The sequence below is a fragment of the Talaromyces stipitatus genome, genomic scaffold (assembly GCF_000003125.1).
Source record: "Talaromyces stipitatus ATCC 10500 scf_1105507295515 genomic scaffold, whole genome shotgun sequence".
NCBI lineage: Eukaryota > Fungi > Ascomycota > Eurotiomycetes > Eurotiales > Trichocomaceae > Talaromyces > Talaromyces stipitatus.
The window spans coordinates 999,879-1,018,411 of NW_002990118.1; the positions used below are offsets into that span (position 1 = coordinate 999,879).

Consider the following 18,533-nt stretch of genomic DNA (forward strand, 5'->3'; position numbering starts at 1 on the left):
TACAGCATATATACAGGTAGTTGAGAGAGAACGGATATCAACATGAAAGTCACACACAGAATTCAATTCATATACAGCGACACCCGATCAATCCATGCTTGATCTTGTGCTTAATCTGTTCCAAAGCTGCTTCAAATGGAGGTTGTCGAATCTGGAACTGATTAATATTATGGGCACTCTCGCGCCATCACTACATAGGTACGTATATATCTCGGGTTTCGATTCACAGCCTTCCAAGGTCGATTTCACATGCAACTCTAGAAAACCATGACGTTTTGAATAAAAACCTGGCAGAGGTCGAAAGAGGGAATGAGATCTAGCTTTGACAGCCTCAAGCAATATCCTCTGTTCTTTCAAAGATCCCCGACAAGACCAAGACTATATATTCAAGTATCTTTGATGCTCACAGTATCACGAGATGAACGGATAATGTCCTCTCTTCGAATACCAAAGTTAACTCATGTTGTCGCTTTCATTCATTACTGGCCGCTACTCTGGTGGCAAAGGCATCGCATAAGCTAGTAAACTAACTGTAAGATCCAATAGGAAACCTTGGACCCGATTGAACAGGCATCATACAATTCGCCGTCTCTGGTATGCGGATTTCCTACAAGGCGAGTCCAGACATATTTTACCTCTCCGATCAAGTCTTCATTCTACATTATGTATGCTGTAGAGGAATATACTAGTACAACAGATAGGATTTTAAAAATGCGAGAACAAACCAACGTAGAAAATACACAACCACAAAAGCAAATCAGGGAATCGCCAGCATCTATCAAACACCGCGGAGTTCCCGAGCACGACGAACCAATGGTGGAATCTTGCGGAGAAGAGGATCATGCGGATTCGCATCTACCACAGCCCTGTAAAGTCCATCGAGGCGCTGGATGAAAATATTCATGATCTGGGGTGCAACTTCGCGGATATCAGAATCCTATCGATATATGTCAGTCGATGACTAAATTAAAAGGAGTTATTGGACTTACACCTAGATCCACGGTTCGAAGAGAATATTCAAGCCAGGCTAAACGCTCTTGCACATTCGTCGAGAGAGCTGTAGTCACTGCAACTCCCACAGATAGCGACACAATAGGCGATACTGTAGCCAGGTAGGCTGGGTTCAGACGGACGAAAAAGTTGTCGAAGAGATCGGCCTGCTGCGATGATTGCAACCACTAAAATATATCAGTATACTATTCAGACCATACCCACAGAGAGAAACTTACTCTAACAGACGCCTCCTCGAGGTTCCCTTCCGAAACCAAACGAGTAATATCAGTTAATTCCATCTCCTCCGCAGTAGGTTGTGAAGGTGCTGGAGGCTGAGGAATAGGAACAGGTTGAGGAGAAACGGTCTCGCGTCGTGATCCCAACTGCTTCTGCAATGCCGCAACCTCGCCCTGCAGAGCAGCTTGAGACGTCGCCATAACATCAATAGTCTCTTTCAAGCTTTGGACCGCAGAAATCAATTGGTCGATCTTGTCAGAGTCATGCTTGCGGTGCGTTTCGTAGTGTTTCGACTGAGCCTTAAACTGCTGCTCAAACTCTCGTGCAACAGTTTCCGATTGACGAGTTATAGCCGCCTGGATTGAAGGAGCGATGACATTCTGCACCAATTTCGCTACTTCTCCCTCCATACGAGAAGTGCTAGAATTGGCGATTGCTTCCGAGATTGAGTGCAGCACTTCTGGTTGCTTGACAGCACGAGTCAGGGAACTTGGTAGACGCTGACTTAATTCACGTGGGAAGTTTTGACTGAAATGCGTGGAAATTACCCCCTCTAACTGCTTACCCACTGCCAGGGATGCAGAGTTGACAATGGCAGGCAAAACTTGGGTTTCGATACTTTGAGTGATAATGCGAGATAGACTCTTCTCGACATTGTCAGCAAGGGTACTAGACACAAGTCGAAGGATTTGATCAGTCTTGCTGGCTGATGCTGCATCCCAAGCTCGACGCTCCTCATCAAGACGTTTCTGAAGACCATCGAACTCGCGGTTGAACTCCTTGACAACCTCTGCTGAGACGCCTCTCTGAACATCTTTGATTAGTTCACTAGGAATAGCCAAGCCTGTAGTAGGTTCTGTCTGAGCTTTTGTGTCCGTAACCAAGGTCTGTCCTCCAATTGGAGTTTCTTCTTCCTGCTGAGTAGACCTGGCCGGAGTGAAGTATTTGGACAGATCATGCGCTCCAGATGGTTTGCTAACATCCTTGGCTTTGTCCTTTCTTTTCTTCTTTTTGTCAGTGCCACTAGTCACCTCTGACTGTTCGTCAGCCGACAATTTACCCAAGGGTTTGACTGGCGATGTAGTTCTAGAAGCAGCCGCATGTGATATAGCGTCAACAGCAAGATCGGATGCCTTCCTAGCGCCGTCCTTGGCCGATGGCTTCTGTGCACTGCTAGTAACTGAATCTCCATTCACAGAAGGCTCATCAATAATATAAGTAGGGAACGATAGTAGATCCTTGACTTCGATATAGCCCTCACTCAGTGCATCAATTGGCTCGATGATCTTGTTATCTGGAGTCCAGCCGAGGTCTTCTTTCCTGATATTCAGACAAGTAACGCCGCGTGAATACATAGCATAGATTTCAAAAAGTCCAGCCTCTTCCTCCGAAGCACGTTGTGCACCCATCGATTTGCTGAGAGGGAGGATATCTAAACTTCTCAATTGGCCTTTGCAAGCAAAGGAGATTTCACGAATGCCACTCAAGCAGGCTGTAGACTCAGGCTTAGGCAAAGAAGTATCCTTCTCCGTGACGCGTTTGATATAATCTGCTTGAGACATAGGATGCAAGTTGTATTTCGGTGCAGATAAATGAAGGAAATAAATAGAATTCCTTGTAGGGTGGCCGACAACAATGATGCCAGACGAAGGATGATAGGCAACGCTACAGATAGCATCGGACTCATTCTCATGTGGGAAGTTGACTTCCTGGACTGCCTTTCCAAGCCCAATATCCCAGAGCTGAAGTGTGTGATTCTGCTTAAGCCCAACGAGAACATAACGAAGAGCAACGGCTTTCACGAATGGGCGCAATTTATCAATAAATTGAACAGAGGTGGGCCACGACTTCTCATTTGGCGAGCCGGTGACAAACGTAGTCAGAGGCACACGGACTTCAGGTGGCTGCGAACCGTCCATGGTCTGACCAACTTCTTGGATATCCCAGAATCGCAACCGACCAGTCTTGTCGAGAGACGCTACAACAGTATCATCCTCACTAAAGGTAAAGTCCTTGCCTGCTTTACCCGTGGAGATCTTCATCGCACGCTCTTTGAAGAACTTTTCAGTATCAACAGTACGTTGCGACCCAGATACTCCATAGCTAGGATGGGCCGCATATTGAGGAGAGACAATGTAGATGTTTTTCCCGCGACCAATACCGAAGAATTCCGGATGACGAGAGCTGGGTTTAGCGCGCGTTTTCAGCTGCCCACCAGATGTGTTCTCGTCAGAGGCAGGGTATGGAGGGAAAACGAGACATTCACTTTCCAGTGCGTCCATTTCAAACAAGTCATTATCTCCTTGGAAGACTGGTGCCCAATACACGGTCCCACTAACGCCAATCGCAATGATGGCTTGATCTTTGGTGGCACTGGTGCTGTTTGCTGCAGAGTTGCTCAGTGCGACATTGAAAAGGCGGTCCCGAGCGAATCGGAATACCTGCTTGTCGCGACCATCGTCTTGACGGATGATACGTAGTCCACCATTCTTTGCTAGAGCATAAACAATATATTGAGCAGTTGCCGAGGTCAAGCAGCGGTCGAGCTGATCAAATTCTTTTTTAAGACGTGCAACATCCATGATACCATCATCACGGACCGCAGGGAGTTTGCCCGTATGCGGCTTGAGACTAATTGAGATGAATGGTCGCAGAGGGAAGTTGAAAACACGAACAATGCGCTGGTCAGTTTTGTCCGCACCGTCTTCGGCACTTTCCCAGCTGTCTGCAAGCTTCTCATCTGCGGCAAGGTTTTTGAGTAGTTTGCCTTCAGCAGCTTCGTCAACCACTTCTTTAACAGTCGAAACATATTCTGCAGGAATGGTTTCATCAATTGTACCGGTCTTTTCTTGCTTCTCAAACTCTTTCTTCACTTCAGCTGCGGTGTTTGGAAGCTCTTCCACTACCGCATTCACAAATTCTTCAACAGCCTCCTCCGCTTTGGGTCTCGGTACTGCCTCTCCGAAATTGACTCGGCTCAAAGCATCCTCCACCTCTCGATCTAGTTGTCCAGCGAGTTGATCGACCGCCTTGGAAACCGTTTCCTTTTCGTCCGAAGGCTTCTCATCAGCAGTAGTACTCGTCTTCCGGGCTGTTCCCAGCGATGCACGTTTGACATGCTCTTCCGGAACGGCACTAGTATCGGTTTGACGATGAGCGGAAGCCTCTGTTGCGGGGGTGTCGCTACGGGTCTTGGGTTGTGGGGTCCGACGAGGTGAGGCGGCGGCCAATTGTTCAAAAGGATTGACATAAGTGAAGATACTAGCCTTCTTTGGGGCTTCAAAGCTGGAGGTTTCCTTGTCGGCGGAGCCAAAAACATGCATGGATTGCTGACCAGTAGCTTGGCTTGCGTTTCCGAATGTCGTCGTGGTCTCATACTCTTGAGAGGCACGACTACCCTCTTCAACCTTAGCCTGAGAGCGGTTCAAAAGACGCATGAGCATATCCTGTGTTTCTGCGGCTGTGCTAGCAGGTGGCGCAGCAGACGGACCTGGGGCAGGAGGATGGGTAGAGGGAGGACCAGGTTTGGCCATGAATGAAGCAACAAGGTCCGATGCTGAGATAGTCCGTGAATGAGAGGGTTGGGTTTCGGAGGCACCACCTTCGTGGTGAGTTGCTGAAAGAGACGGCGACGAACCAACAGCGGCTGAAGGCTGTGGTGAGCTTGGTTTATTTTGGCTGAACTTGAGAAGATTGAGGAGGCTCATGGCCTGGTCGGCGCTAGCTGTTCGTTGCTGCTGCGGTTGTTGGTCCGGGCGTGGAGTTGGCACGTTCGGACTGAGGATGTCTGAGGCATGGTGTGGAGGCGTACTCACGGAACCAGGAGTGTAGACAGGCGAGGAGACAGATGGATGATGATAGCCATGAGGGAAAGGATATCCTTGCGACTGCATACCGAATCTCTGTCCATCGGATTGCGGGTTGCCTGCCCGATATCCCGGTGGAGGATAAGCTGCGGCCTGAGCTTCTTGAGATTGCGCAGGGCGCGGCTGCTTCATGCTCGCGAAGAGAGCCTGAAGGTCGCTTGGGGTGGACATTTCTGCCAACTCGTCTGTAATATAGACGCCCGTGATGCGATTATCAGGCTCAAAAGGAAAACTCAGCTGACAGCTCTGTCTCAAGAGAGCAGTGAGCTTCCTAGCAAGCTCTAAGACAGGAAAAAACTGGAGGCAACAGGAGATTGCAAGTGTGACAATCGTGAACCTCGTAATGCAGACAACACGCTAAAGGAGAGAATTAAACGTAATTGAATGTAGAAAGAGAGCATAAGCTCAGGCAAGGTGAAGTGAGAAGTGAAGGTGAGGTTTTGAGGCGAACCTGCAAGCTGGGAAGGAAGCTGTCTTGGCAGGCGCGATTGGGTAAGCGGCACACACAAACTGAGCAGCCAATCATATTGTACCTCCAGCTTGGTGCCTGTGGCATCTCTGTCAACCTGAATTTGGGGCCTCAGGCTGGTGCGCTGTCTGTTTCAGAAGGCACTGAGCTTGGCAGGCTGAGGGGGCTCATCCTCTCCACCTCCACGTATGTAGGCTGGACTCAGCCTCCATCGCATTCGTCAACTGTTATACAGAACCTGAGACAGCTGGGCTGGCTCCTTGTTGATCTTTTTTATCAGCATTTCTATCTACCTGACTTTCTTCCTTGGAGCTTCTTCATGACATCCAAGTCAACCTCCCGCGTAACACCCGCCTCCGCTGGACGTCCGATGTTTGTTTACTTTTCGTTGCTCCGTGACCTGAGTTAGAGCACCAGCATTTCAGAAAAACCACCACAGCATAATTGACATTGTCGATTGATCCTCATAACTGCCAGCAAGATGCTTGCCATCAAGAATTTACTCCCAATTCTCCTCTCATGCGCCCCTGCTGCGATTGCAGAAGTCATACGTCGAAATACCGCCTGCAACAACTCCCCCAGTCTGTGCAGTAAATCATATGGAGAAATAACTCATCTCGGAGCTCACGACAGCCCTTTTCTACGAGATGCTAGTACAGGATACTCTGTCTCTGGAAATCAGTGGGTTTGCCAATACCATTCATTCCGCAATGAAATAGGGAGATCTATGATCAATTCACTAACTATTACAGATTCTACAACACTACAGTCCAACTCTCCGCAGGCGTACGGTTGGTGACTGGTCAAGTCCATAAAAACAACAACGATTGGCATTTATGTCATTCAGACTGCAAACTTCTCGATGCCGGAACGCTGGAATCGTGGCTGAGTGAAATTAAAACTTGGCTAGACGGGAATCCCAACGATGGTAAGACTGCATTCGGGTGAATATAAAGTATTGAGGTCACTTGAGACTAACGTCTGTACAGTGGTGACTGTCCTGCTGGTGAACTCAGACGATGCTACCGACTCCGAGCTTGCTACTGCATTCGAAGCGTCAGAAATCACTCAATACGCATATACTCCTTCCTCCACAAGTGCTCCTACATCGTGGCCTACTTTACAGGAGCTCATCAGCAAAGGCACCCGCCTTCTGACCTTTGTCGCGTCGCTATCTTCAAACAGCAATGCGAAATATCTCATGGACGAATTTGCATATATCTGGGAAAACCCCTTCGAAGTCACATCCGCATCTAATTTCTCGTGTCTCCCAGAGCGTCCGTCAACGGTATCCAAGGACATTCCATCCGCCTTATCCTCAAATCGCCTACCATTCATGAACCACTTCCTTGACAAGGATATTGGCCTTGGCATCGAGGAACCCGACGTGGATGCCGTCGCAACAACAAACGGCCAAAACGGCACAGGTAACCTCCTCACAGCAGCACAAACCTGTAAATCAGCCTACTCCGGCCGTCAACCCAGCTTCATCCTAGTGGATTTCTTCGACAAAGGTCCCGCAATCGACGTAGTCGATGAATTGAACAATGTTACCGATGCAACCGGCCGGGTCCCTGTACCCAACACCAATGCTGATGATAACAGTAACAGTACCAGCAGTGGAACATACGTGGGCTTGCTCGAACTCGTGGATGAAGTCAAGAATGGCGCTAACCCAAGCGTAGGCAACTGGATTTGGGCCGGCGGAGACTGGCTCAGTGTCCTCGGGGGCGGCGTCTCCATCTAGTACTGGTACTTCCGATGCTAGCAAGAGTTATGTTACTTCAGGATTATGCATAGCGTTGGCGTTGGCTTCACTTATTTAGTGGGATATAATTTGTTATTCATGAGAATATTCGTTGATCGAAAGATAGAGATCAAGAGCGAGCACATTTCGGTTTTCTAAAATATAACTTTGCTTTTTAACCTCATAGTCTATCTTACTCTTTACCCAACAACTTATTAACAGCAGCTACCTTGTCCTCAAATGACTGAACTTTATCAACCCTGAATACCAGCAACAAAAGTCAGAACTGTGTCTCTCATCAAACCGGAAAAGAAGGGAAGACATACCTCGATCCACTCCGAATATCAGACTGAATACGCACGACACCCTGTTGGTGCAGTATAGTATGAGCCTGTCCAATGACATGATGGACTTTATCCCATGGTCCTTCTACCATACTATTTAGTATTTTAACGAAGAAATAGGGGAGTTATAATAAGTAGGTGGTTAGTAATGGACATACCCAACGTCGTCCCCGCAGAATGCATCACATATTTCAGCCCCGACTTTTCAATTAGACGTTGCACATCGGCGATTTGAGCAGAGACTGAGGCCGAGCCTGTTCCTATCTGTATTTGATTGAATCAGTTTCCTGGTTGTCTCTATAGTTCATGATTTAACTCACCGGGATCAGGCAAAAGTCGGCTGTGCAGTGATCCGGGGTGGGAATAGACTCGATGGATGAGGATGACATTGTGTTCTGATTAATGCCTATCTATATGATTATTGAGGTATATTCGGTAATTCTGCAATTCCCTTATGGAGGTAAAGATCTGTGTATGTATTCCTTTGGTGGATGTTGTAGAGTTGGAAAATCAAATGTTCCCCCGCCAACTTTCCCCCTCCACATTTTACTAATGATGCCATGACAATTATCTCCATTGTATTTGCTAGATCTTCCATTGCGATTGTTCAGGTGAATCATCTGACACAAATGCAGACTCGATACACTCTAGATCAAGAGCTAAGCAGTTTGAAATATAAGTTAGCGCACCTGGAGCAGAGCCCATCCATGCGATTGTTGTAATGGCTAATGCATCTACAGATCGTCGATTTCTATCAGCATAATAAATCACTCAGCTAGGCCTTGCATGAGATAAAATCTTGAACTGATTATATTCTTGACAGATAATATAAGCTAGCAAACATACAGCGTCACCTATACCTAGCGTACAACCAATGCAGAATCACTTGAAAAATGGCTTCTGATACCACTCTCATCCCTGAACTCTCCCCAGATGTACGACTCAAATACCTCGCCGAAGGAGGCGCCAACATAGTTTATCGCATCATCCTCTCAGTGGCAGAAGACAAAGTCCTACAGCAAGAAATTCAACCATCCGAAATCCCTCACTACGGCCGAGCAACGCCTTCACCAACAGAAATTGAAGACGAGGACATCAACATAGACTCTAATGTTGATACCGACATAAACATCACCAGCGGAAAACTGCTTCGTCTCCGAAAAAATGTTCGTTACGGTCTTCCTTACCGTGAAACAGCGCACGATTTCCATACAAAGATTCGTCCACTCTTCAAAACTGAAGAATTAGTCGATCAGATCATAGTGCGCATCCCACCATCGATTATTCATCGATGTAACGCCAGCCTGGTCGAAAGTGAACAATTAGGACAACGCCCCATTATTCGACATGGCGTCTATCTTGCTGAAGATGAGCCGTTGGGTATGCTCGTTACTGATATGACCAACCATTCTACGACAAATGATTCTGGCATAATAGTCGAATTGAAACCGAAATGGCTCGTGCAGTCCCCCTCTGCGCCGGTTAATGCGCGGAGATGTCGTACTTGCGCATTACGAGATATGAAGTGTGCTGATGAGCCGCTTGATCTGACGAGTTCTACTACACCGAGAGATGTACCTCCTGGGAAAGCGAGATTTTGCCCGTTGGATCTCACGTCTGATAAGCAAGAGGATATGCAACGCACCGTACGGCAGATATTTTCCCGGTCTTTGCTACCTGCAAAGATTGATATTGTTGCGCAGGCTCTGTATCAGCATCCTATAATACTGAAGCTTTTGGAGTTGCAACGAATACATAATAAAGTTGGCTTGCATGGCCCACCGTTTGCATCAAGAGAGACTTCATTATCAATGACGTTGCGAGATTGTTCTATATTCGTGAAGGTAATGAACTTGGCTCTACCTTGTTAATGCAAAACTAATCTCCTCAATGTAGATCCCTTCTTCAGCCGGTCAAAAAATGGACACTGATATCGCGCACAACATCGACATCCGTGTAGGCGATCTCGATCTCAAATCAGCTGCGAATGGGAAAGCAGAGTACTGGCTCAATATTGAGAGACGACTTATCGACGAGAGATGGTATATGGGGCAGCGAGAGAGCCAGTCTGTGACGGAAAAAGAATGTGCTTTGAGTCGTTAAGGAGACTTATGATACCCAGAGCTAAAATGGAAATTTACTGTCGAAATCCATTCATTCAAGAAGGAATGTTCATACATGGCTGTAAATGATAATAATAATATAGTACTCGAAATGAAAGGGAATTTAAGCAACCTAACCCGCCCATCTCCATACCACAATCTATACCCTCCCGGAGAGACCAATCCGAGAGAAATAAATTATCAGTAAATTAAAACAATATACGAATGAATTCCTTCCCTCTCACTTATATCCTTAGTTCCTCCAGTCAGCTACGCTACTAATCAACCCCGTCGAGTACTCTTCTTCATCATCTTGCGCTGCTCCTTCTCCTTCTCCCTCTCCAAAAACTTTCTCTGCTCCTCAGCCGTCATACCACGCAACAACCGCTCACGTTCTTCCTTCTTGAGTTTCTCAGCGGCATATTTGCGCTCTTCAGCTTTCTCTTCTTCGTCTGCGCGGCGCAGTTTGCGAATCTCTTCTTCGCGGGCGTTGCGTAGTTTGCGGGTTACCTCGGGACGGAAGTGGGCGCCTGAGACCAGTGTGTCGGGGAGACGGAGGAAGTAGCTGTAGAGAGATAGGGTGGATGCGTAGCCGTTGGAGGGGATGCTGAGAGAGAGTTGGATACGCTTCTTGGGGGTGGCTTCTTCGATTCTGTAGAACGTTAGTCTCGGATCTTTGTTCACGTGCACTATAGGTACTTACTTCAACGGTTTGTCAATTGGTTGATCGGTAATGATCAAGTACTCAAATGCATCGCCAGCCTCCTCAATAGCATTAATCAATTGCGGAGTCAACAAGAATTCAGTGATCTCGGCACTCTCGGTCATCACAGTAACCCAGTTGGGTAGCTTGGCGTTGTCCTTGGTAAAAGTCATAGAGGCATCGTAACGGTCCTGACGAAGCTGGCGCATAACGTTCTTATGCACAACAGCCCAGATAAATCCGTCGTAGGTCGAATTGGATACCTTGAGAGAGGAGGCATCACCACCACCCGGTGTAGGGACAATCTCCTTTTCCTTGCCATCAAAAGTGTACAGAGTAGATTCCACTCTCTCCACTGGTTGGGGGAAGCTCTCAAAGAATAATCCCAATGCATTATCCATAATAAATACAATGGGATTGTAGCGCTTGACAAGCTTGATGGAAACATCAAGGAAAGCAACATTCTGACGACCGGTCGCGTACGATTGATATTCCTGCTTGGATTTCTCCTTCAACATCTTCTCGGGATCAACCAATTCGGACTGAACACCTTTAACAGAAGAACCCCTGCCGACACTGCCGAAACCCACAACGGCGAATTCGCTTTCGACAACGGGTGCGTGCGCGATTGCCCATGCTTTGGCCTTGCTCTTGTTTTTGCGCGTGCCCCAGAAATGGAATCCGAGGAGGATAAGCAAAAAGGGGAGGATGAATGCTTCTTGTAGGAAGTCTTGAGGGGTGACTCTTTCCCATACGCGATACCATGCAGTGTATGGGACGGTGCTGGCTCCTGTGACGGCGGCCGCTGGGGCAGACTGTCCGGCTGTCGAGCTTGCAGGTGAAGGATTGGGGACACCGGCGAAATCGGCAAAATCTGTAGACAATTCAGTAAGTTATAATTCACTCGAGCTGGCCGATGGACAGCTTCAGAATACGGTAGCAATGCTTCGCAACCGCAATTGTTAGGAGTCTCGCGACTAACGATCGACATACCGTCATCACTCTCGACGGCGCCTGAAGAGGCGCCGCCGCCAAACACGTTTTGGAAAACACCAGCCATTGCGAGGATAACGACAGACCGCGCACTGGACAATGCAATGGCAATTGTCGCAGTGTACAAGTTCAGGAGGGAGCTGGGGGAGAGGGATAATGGAGTGGCCAGAGTGCGGAGTGGATGCCGGAGCTTTCTGGCGTGAAGTGCTAGACTAGACTAGGGTTAGTGGCGCCCACTAGAACGCTGGAGAACTTTGGAACTTTGGGTGCTTTGACCTCAACAATACTTTCAGCTTGATTGATATTTTATCTCGATGTCGATATCATTGATAATGTGCTGACTTCTCCCGATTGAGAACTTGAAGTTTTTGGCCACACTCAACGATCGTAATGCGTGTACATAAGATTAGGGTGTGCATTTGTATTTACACGACTTTCACACCCGTCTACTTCCTCCATCTGTAAGTGAACTGTATATTACTCATACCTAGGTATCACCGATACTATTCGACAAATCTCGCAGCAGCCTTAGTCTCATCCCTCGTTGCCTTCAAAAACGGAATCAAATCCGTCCCTCCAGTTCCATAAAACACCTTCTCTTCCCTCGGGTTTGTGGTATTAGTACCCATCGTATCTGACTCTGCATTATGGGACGTGGCACTCGCAAGGTTGACTCTAACCTCTTCATACTTCGACGACTGAGGAGCAGGCTTCGATGCAGGCGTAACGATATATCTCGAAACTATCCGGATATGCTTATCACGGAATCCGCCTAGTTTCATAATCACTGCGTTGTATGCTTGTCGCACGTCCGACGACGCTGGGAGACTAAGGGCATACGGACGTATATTGGCGATTGAAGCGATATACTCAAGAAACTTGCGATGAGGGCCTGGCATATAATTCCTCATTTCCTTCAAACCATGTCAGAAACCCTAATTCTCAAACGACCAAAAAGGGGACCAAAGGGGAGTCACCTTCATGAAAGCAGTGCGCTGATCCTTCCCCGTCTTATCAGAAACCTCTCCACTAGCAATATGTTGAATCCCCAGGGCAATATCAATCAATTGAACCAGTGAGCTCTGCGCATTGCTTCCACCGCTATACTGATGCCATCGCCCATTGTTATCGCCCGTATCATAAAACATGCCATTCGGCAAGCCGGCTGCAGCCATATTCTTTGATCCGGCTAATAACGGTCGTATTTGATGATAGAATGTCATGGGGTCGTTTCGTTCGTACATTCTTTCCAGTATATGGCCTAGTTCATCTATGCATTTGCCCATTTCATTCAGGAGGTTTGTCAGGATGACGTTTCTGTTACTGCTGATATCAGTGTTGCCGTCGTCTTCGGAAGTATTATTAGTAGTCATGTTGATGGTGACGATACTGTCGAGAACCAGACGAATCATTTTTGCGCCGCAGGCTTCCATGGCAACCGAAACGACGAGGAACCAGCGTTCGTCGTCTGTGCCAGTAAAAGAGTTGATGGTGTAGAGATTATCCGGGTTGGTGAGATCAATATCTTCGTTATCTTCTGAAGGTTTGGTGGTGAAGTTCCACAGATTTAGTGCTGCATATGTCGCGCAGGGAGGGAGTTCGAGGTGAGCCGAAATCTCTACGAAAGGACGGGATATGCTTGGTGGTAGTTTCTACCCAATGTCAGTATATCTACTCATTTTCGTCAGATGGTTCAAAGAACGAACGTCTTCAGCCTTCTTTCCACCCCAGATATACGCATGCGTCAAAAATGCAAGCACAAGGTACGCCCTCTGCCATTCGGCTTCTTCATTTGCATCAAGTCCGTTAACAGACAGGACCGGTAAGTCAAGAATCTTCTTTCTAATCTCGCCACTTTGAATGAGTCGGGGTAAATTGGTCATGACATCTTCCCATGGTGTATAATAAGGGTTTGAGAGTCTGTGAAGAGGGAGTTTTTTGTTGTTGGCGGTGGAGTGAACGGGTAAGAAGCCTGTTTCGTATGAGACACGGAACTCATCGAGGGGGATTGGTGGAGAGGGAATGTTGAGCATTGTGATGTGTTTGTGCTGCTGTTAAGGGATGGGATGGTTCAATGATGAGGGTAGATAGGAGATAGTAGATAGTAGACTCGGTGGAGGGTGGATGACAAGTCGATGTGTATTGGGTACTTCCAAGGTACTTTCTGGTTCCAGAAAATGTCACAAAATTATATACAACAAAGTTATGAACAACCTTCCAGCCCTCAGAAGGTATATACCTCTAGGGGTTGGCAGACAATGATGACCAACCCGGCGAACGTATGATCACAAAGTAATCAGCTTACGGTATCACATTCCACCGAATCCACCAGAAATGCCGTCCGATATCAGGTTCCCGTGAATATTCACCAGAGAGATAAGTGTTCGAAAGCTTTGGTTGGCTGTATCCTCAATAGTACGTGCCATCAAATTTTTCTGATGTCGTTTTTAGGGCTTTGGGCACGGCAAATCACGGTATAACACGGAGGCGGAAACGGAAACGGAAACGGGAACGAGAGCGGGAGCCGTTACGATCCATCTTGACGTTGCAGAGACAAATTATCTTGAGATACCTGGGTACGTCAGTTTTATTTTTACTGGCTCTTTAGGTAACTTAACATCCTGTTTAATAAGTCCTGTGTATCCCACCTTGAGCGCGAAAAGTTGTGGTTCTCATCCATAACCTCGATATACACACAATATGGCCCCCTCATTGATAGCACCAGTATCTCCATCCTCAGAAGAAACAATACACAGAATGGAAGCCACCAAATTCATTCCCACTTCCTACCCAAGCAACGCTCAAACCCGTGAATATGCAGAATCCCTCGATCAAGCTGACACCCTCCGCTCATTCCGCGATAAATTCATCATCCCGTCGAAGGCAAATTTGAAAGCTACAAAGTTAGCAAAACCGGGATTATCAGCAGATGAAAGTATTTATTTCTGCGGGAATTCTCTGGGGCTTCAGCCACGAGCTACGAGTGCATACATTCAAGCTCAGTTGGATACTTGGTCTTCAATTGGTGTGAATGGTCATTTTAGGGATCTTGAAGATTCGCCGTTGAAATCCTGGCAGTTGTTGGCGGAGCAAGCAGCTGGTGATATGGCTCTTATTGTTGGTGCGAGTCCCGAGGAGATTGCAGCTATGGGGACGTTGACTGCGAATTTGCATTTGTTGTTGGCTAGTTTTTATAAGCCGACGGAAAGCAAGCATAAGATTTTGTTGGATTGGAAGGCTTTTCCTAGTGATCATGTATGTGAATCAATACCAATTCTGATCATTCTCCCAAATTCTGGAGAAGCTAACGCGAGTATAGTATGCAATTGAGTCTCAAATTGCGTGGCACGGCCGAAAGCCTAGCGAGTCAATGGTCTTGATTGGCCCCGATGAAGGTGAATACATCATTTCAACCGAGAAGATTCTGTCAATCATCGATGAGCATGCCTCAAAGACAGCACTACTTTTACTCCCTGGTATCCAATACTACAGTGGACAATTGTTCGATATCCCCACGATTACCAAGCATGCCCAGGCTCGGGGTATCATAGTCGGTTGGGACCTCGCACATGTTTACGCCAATGTGGATGTGAAATTGCATGAATGGAATGTCGATTTTGCTGCTTGGTGCACATACAAGTATGGAAATGCCGGCCCGGGGGCAATTGGTGGTGCCTTCGTTCACGAGCGACATGGCACTGTGGACTACAGTCAAGGAGAAGACAAGCCGGTGTTCCGCCATCGCTTAACAGGCTGGTATGGAGGTGATCGATCGGTAAGATTCAAAATGGATAATAGTCAGTTCCCATCCTCCAATTGGTATGATTGTTCGGTTCTGACATAGGCGCCAAAGAATTCAAACCAATTCCTGGCGCTGGAGGCTTCCAGGTCTCCAACCCCTCTGCTATAGACTTGGCTGCCTTATGCTCCTCTCTCTCTGTTTTCAATGAAACGTCCATAGCTCAGCTTCGAGCAAAGTCATTACGACTCACACATTATCTTGAGTACTTGTTGCTCGCCGGAACAACAGACGAAACGAGAAAGTTTCGGATCATCACTCCGTCAGATCCTAATGCTCGAGGTGCCCAATTAAGTTTGTTGCTCAATCCGGGGCTTCTCGACAAAGTCGCTCAACGATTGGAAGATGCGGGCATCATTTGTGATAAGAGACAGCCGGATGTTGTCCGAGTAGCTCCTGCCCCATTGTATAACACCTTCACAGAAGTGTGGACATTTGTCAATGAACTGAAAACAGCCATCGCATAGTTAGCTGAATATTCATTAATAATGAGAAAAATTTGATAAGTATCTCCAAGTATTTAAGGTCGGTATCCTCGATATATCATAAGTTGCCTGCAGTAAACCAATCTTCTGTATTGCGCAAAAAGTCTTGTCCTTGGGAGAAGAAATTCTCGGCTAGCATGGAGTACTGGTCTCCATGAATGTTAATCTCTGATGGGAGCAGTCCAGTGTCAAAGTCATAGCCAGATTCCTCCGGTATGGTCCCGCTATTGCCAGTGGCTTGTTGTGACGTTCTCCGTGAAACCCTTATTCTGGTTGGTTCCGGCAGAGGTGTGGTGCTGGAGACTTCATGTGCCTTGTTACGGCTCTCTGAGAACAGTGTCGATCCAAAAAGGCTACTTCGCTCATCCGAAAAGCCGGATGAATAATCAAGTATCTCCCAGAACCTAGATAAATCAATGACAAGACTTTTGTCTTGTGTTCGGCTGTATGGAACATATGATGCGGAAACAGCTCCATTCAAGGCCTGCAGTTTCTCTGCCTATCAAAGAGTTAGTAAAATGGTACACAACTTGTCGCAGCTGAAATATACCATTTTCGCCATGTGTGGCCACTCCTTGCCTAAATCTTGTACAAAATTCAAACAACTCTCGAAACGTTCTTGCTTGTCCTTTCGAATGCTTTCGTCTTCGGTAAAACTGAGCTGTAGCTCGATAGTCGCAACAACAGCAGCGCAGTATCCCAAGAAAGGATCAGATATCCGAAATCTCTTTTCCTCAAAATACCTCACAAAATAAACAATCCAAGAAGTGTGCGTTGATATCATGTCCGATGAATGCTGTATGAAAATCTCAGGAATAGTGCTTCTGTGGTTGCGCAGACTCAGTGAGAGTAATAGAGGATGATTGAGAAGACAAAGGATCGTATGATACATAAACTGATTAAAGAACCAAGGACCCCAGTAGTCTCGATTAGACTGCAAATCATCCACAGTTCTATCAGGGATACCTGAAAACTTGAAGCGATGAACATACGGAACGCGGGTCTCGCTCTCCATTTGCAGAGCAATGATTTTTGAGTATTCAGATTCCGGTGACCATGGTAAGAATCCATTAGACCTGCCCCTGTGTTTGACGTATCCTGCTGTCCGAGAAAATATCTCGCTTAGTTGTAGATAATACGCTACAATGCCTTCGTCTTTCATCCCTCTGGCGATTCGGACTTCCAGACTAGGAGTATCAGTCTTCGTGATATCGGGAGCAATTCCGGTACTCTTTGGATACTTTGCCAGAGTTTCCGGACTGGCAAAATCCAGAACATGTACATCTTCGCCTTGAAATCGACGCAGTAAACAGATGCTCCAAAAACACCTGCGACGTTCCTCCATGATGGCGTGATTATGTATAGATGCCGATTCGAACGCAAGGTTGGCACACTTGGCAAGGTTCATAGCCAGACTGCTAAGTATTATTGCTTGATGGGTATTGTCATCTTTTGCTGTCAGTGGTTGACCAATTGTTCGGAGAAAGGAGTCATACTTGTATATTCCACCATGCTCAATAAACAGAGGGTCTGGAGTGTAGATATTTCTACCGGACCACCAAGAGCGCGCTTTATCACACGTTCGCGCGCAGCTTCCAGATAAGACGGTACCAATGCACCCAGAGAAGATGTGTTACCGTCTGCATTAGTCAACACATCAGACGAACAGAATCTGATAGCCAATGCTAAAATAGCATAAACAACTTCAGGATCTCGATGACCTAATGTTGCTAACAAGGTTTGGCGATGAAATAAAGGAAGTGGTTGGCAGTCGCAGTAGACCAAAAATACTTGGGCAATCTCAAGCACCTTTTCCCACGGCGGTAAGGCAACTTCTGCATTGTTTTCCCAGTTAGGTAATGAAGGAATTGCATGATCTTGATAAAATGGGATGTCTATCTGACTCTGTTGTCGTTCATTGCGCCTGGTGGTATAATTAGTTGGTCACACACCGTTCATATAATAAGAACTATTTCATCTTACTCTAGACTATGTAGCACGCGCGTCATTTGGAACTCCAAGTGCGCCAAACGGCGTTCCTTCAATATACATGTAGTATTAGCACGGACTTGCTTGCAGGATAAAAGTTCGTACCATCCAAGGAGGTCCATCAGTCGAGCTCTCAGAGCGAGCATCGATGGCTGGGGTCTCAGACGATCTCCGAGAGATGCGACCACTCGGAATATATGTACAAGTCTGATGAAGCCGTGCACAATGCGAGCAGACAGGATGTTCACCTGAACATTTTGTCTTTTTGCGTCTGATGATCCATTAGTTTGCACTACTTCAGCCCGGCCTCGAGGAAAGAAGGGGGAGTAGGTACCTGCATGGCTCACAAGCCAGACCGACACGCTTGCGGCGTGGGGTGTGCGGATATTCCTGGCGATGCGTTCCTTGCATGCGTATATTCTCTGACATGGTCAATCACTGCGAGTCACTTGCGGTTGAGATAAAGTTGAAGGTGAAGTTGAAATAGACATGCATGATGGAGACGGAAGGACGGAACGAGCCGTTGCACAGTGGGGCGCTCTTTCCTTCTGTCATCCTCGACATCCATTACACAGTTATCAATTAAACGTCTTCCAATTCCAATAAAGAAAGAAGGCTGGTTGCTTTTGTAGATTATATCACTATCTAGATGTGATTTTAGTCTACGGACTATACTTCTTTATGATCATTTCTTTGGTCGAACGCTCAAGTCTTAACAACGCCAGTTATTTACATTTACCTAGGTGCTATCAAAAAAGGAACTATTCCAGGGGTATGTAAAAATATAATTCTGGGTTGTTAAGATT

The 18,533-nt window shown here is 46.8% G+C and overlaps 8 protein-coding genes across 11 annotated transcripts, besides 1 other annotated feature; 3 read left to right on the forward strand and 5 right to left on the reverse strand.

Annotated features, from left to right (window-relative positions):
* Positions 1 to 697: 697 nt before the first annotated feature.
* On the reverse strand, positions 698 to 5,267 carry TSTA_043910 (uncharacterized protein; the record flags this gene model as incomplete). Its single annotated transcript, XM_002484829.1, has 3 exons — positions 698 to 937; positions 990 to 1,178; positions 1,230 to 5,267. The coding sequence occupies 3 exons, from the start codon at positions 5,265 to 5,267 to the stop codon at positions 779 to 781; spliced, it is 4,386 nt and encodes a 1,461-aa protein (XP_002484874.1). The 3' UTR covers positions 698 to 778.
* Positions 5,268 to 5,769: 502 nt separating this feature from the next.
* TSTA_043920 (uncharacterized protein) lies at positions 5,770 to 7,495 on the forward strand. 2 transcript variants are annotated; one of them, XM_002484831.1, is made up of 4 exons: positions 5,770 to 6,246; positions 6,318 to 6,493; positions 6,555 to 7,195; positions 7,251 to 7,495. In XM_002484831.1, the coding sequence occupies exons 1-4, from the start codon at positions 6,047 to 6,049 to the stop codon at positions 7,389 to 7,391; spliced, it is 1,158 nt and encodes a 385-aa protein (XP_002484876.1). In that variant the 5' UTR covers positions 5,770 to 6,046; the 3' UTR covers positions 7,392 to 7,495. The 2 variants fall into 2 exon arrangements, with proteins under 2 accessions (XP_002484876.1, XP_002484875.1); XM_002484830.1 differs by having other exon boundaries at positions 6,555 to 7,495.
* A 10-nt stretch (positions 7,496 to 7,505) lies between these two features.
* Positions 7,506 to 8,137, reverse strand: TSTA_043930 (cell wall biogenesis protein Ecm15, putative; the record flags this gene model as incomplete). The annotated part of the gene is made up of 4 exons (XM_002484832.1): positions 7,977 to 8,137; positions 7,815 to 7,920; positions 7,639 to 7,741; positions 7,506 to 7,572 (listed from the first exon to the last, which is right to left on the reverse strand). Exons 1-4 carry the CDS (start codon positions 8,043 to 8,045, stop codon positions 7,506 to 7,508), a joined length of 345 nt encoding a protein of 114 aa, XP_002484877.1. The 5' UTR covers positions 8,046 to 8,137.
* Positions 8,138 to 8,207: 70 nt separating this feature from the next.
* On the forward strand, positions 8,208 to 10,399 carry TSTA_043940. 2 transcript variants are annotated; one of them, XM_002484833.1, is made up of 4 exons: positions 8,208 to 8,234; positions 8,292 to 8,335; positions 8,397 to 9,500; positions 9,553 to 10,399. In XM_002484833.1, the coding sequence occupies exons 3-4, from the start codon at positions 8,550 to 8,552 to the stop codon at positions 9,757 to 9,759; spliced, it is 1,158 nt and encodes a 385-aa protein (XP_002484878.1). In that variant the 5' UTR covers positions 8,208 to 8,234; positions 8,292 to 8,335; positions 8,397 to 8,549; the 3' UTR covers positions 9,760 to 10,399. The 2 variants fall into 2 exon arrangements, with proteins under 2 accessions (XP_002484878.1, XP_002484879.1); XM_002484834.1 differs by having other exon boundaries at positions 8,208 to 8,335.
* Positions 9,489 to 11,521, reverse strand: TSTA_043950 (uncharacterized protein; the record flags this gene model as incomplete). The annotated part of the gene is made up of 3 exons (XM_002484835.1): positions 9,489 to 10,410; positions 10,462 to 11,335; positions 11,455 to 11,521. 3 exons carry the CDS (start codon positions 11,519 to 11,521, stop codon positions 10,041 to 10,043), a joined length of 1,311 nt encoding a protein of 436 aa, XP_002484880.1. The 3' UTR covers positions 9,489 to 10,040.
* Positions 10,059 to 10,101: a sequence feature (CT-rich).
* Positions 11,522 to 11,917: 396 nt separating the features above from the next.
* Positions 11,918 to 13,589, reverse strand: TSTA_043960 (indoleamine 2,3-dioxygenase, putative). Its single transcript, XM_002484836.1, has 2 exons — positions 13,161 to 13,589; positions 11,918 to 13,106 (listed from the first exon to the last, which is right to left on the reverse strand). The coding sequence occupies exons 1-2, from the start codon at positions 13,485 to 13,487 to the stop codon at positions 12,390 to 12,392; spliced, it is 1,044 nt and encodes a 347-aa protein (XP_002484881.1). The 5' UTR covers positions 13,488 to 13,589; the 3' UTR covers positions 11,918 to 12,389.
* A 430-nt stretch (positions 13,590 to 14,019) lies between these two features.
* On the forward strand, positions 14,020 to 15,762 carry TSTA_043970 (kynureninase, putative). Of its 2 annotated transcripts, XM_002484837.1 has the most exons (3): positions 14,020 to 14,709; positions 14,774 to 15,251; positions 15,308 to 15,762. In XM_002484837.1, the coding sequence occupies exons 1-3, from the start codon at positions 14,155 to 14,157 to the stop codon at positions 15,718 to 15,720; spliced, it is 1,446 nt and encodes a 481-aa protein (XP_002484882.1). In that variant the 5' UTR covers positions 14,020 to 14,154; the 3' UTR covers positions 15,721 to 15,762. The 2 variants fall into 2 exon arrangements, with proteins under 2 accessions (XP_002484882.1, XP_002484883.1); XM_002484838.1 differs by having other exon boundaries at positions 14,774 to 15,762.
* Positions 15,763 to 15,770: 8 nt separating this feature from the next.
* On the reverse strand, positions 15,771 to 18,156 carry TSTA_043980 (C6 transcription factor, putative; the record flags this gene model as incomplete). Its single annotated transcript, XM_002484839.1, has 5 exons — positions 15,771 to 16,237; positions 16,289 to 17,187; positions 17,235 to 17,637; positions 17,808 to 17,998; positions 18,075 to 18,156. 5 exons carry the CDS (start codon positions 18,154 to 18,156, stop codon positions 15,797 to 15,799), a joined length of 2,016 nt encoding a protein of 671 aa, XP_002484884.1. The 3' UTR covers positions 15,771 to 15,796.
* Between the last annotated feature and the right edge of the window lie 377 nt (positions 18,157 to 18,533).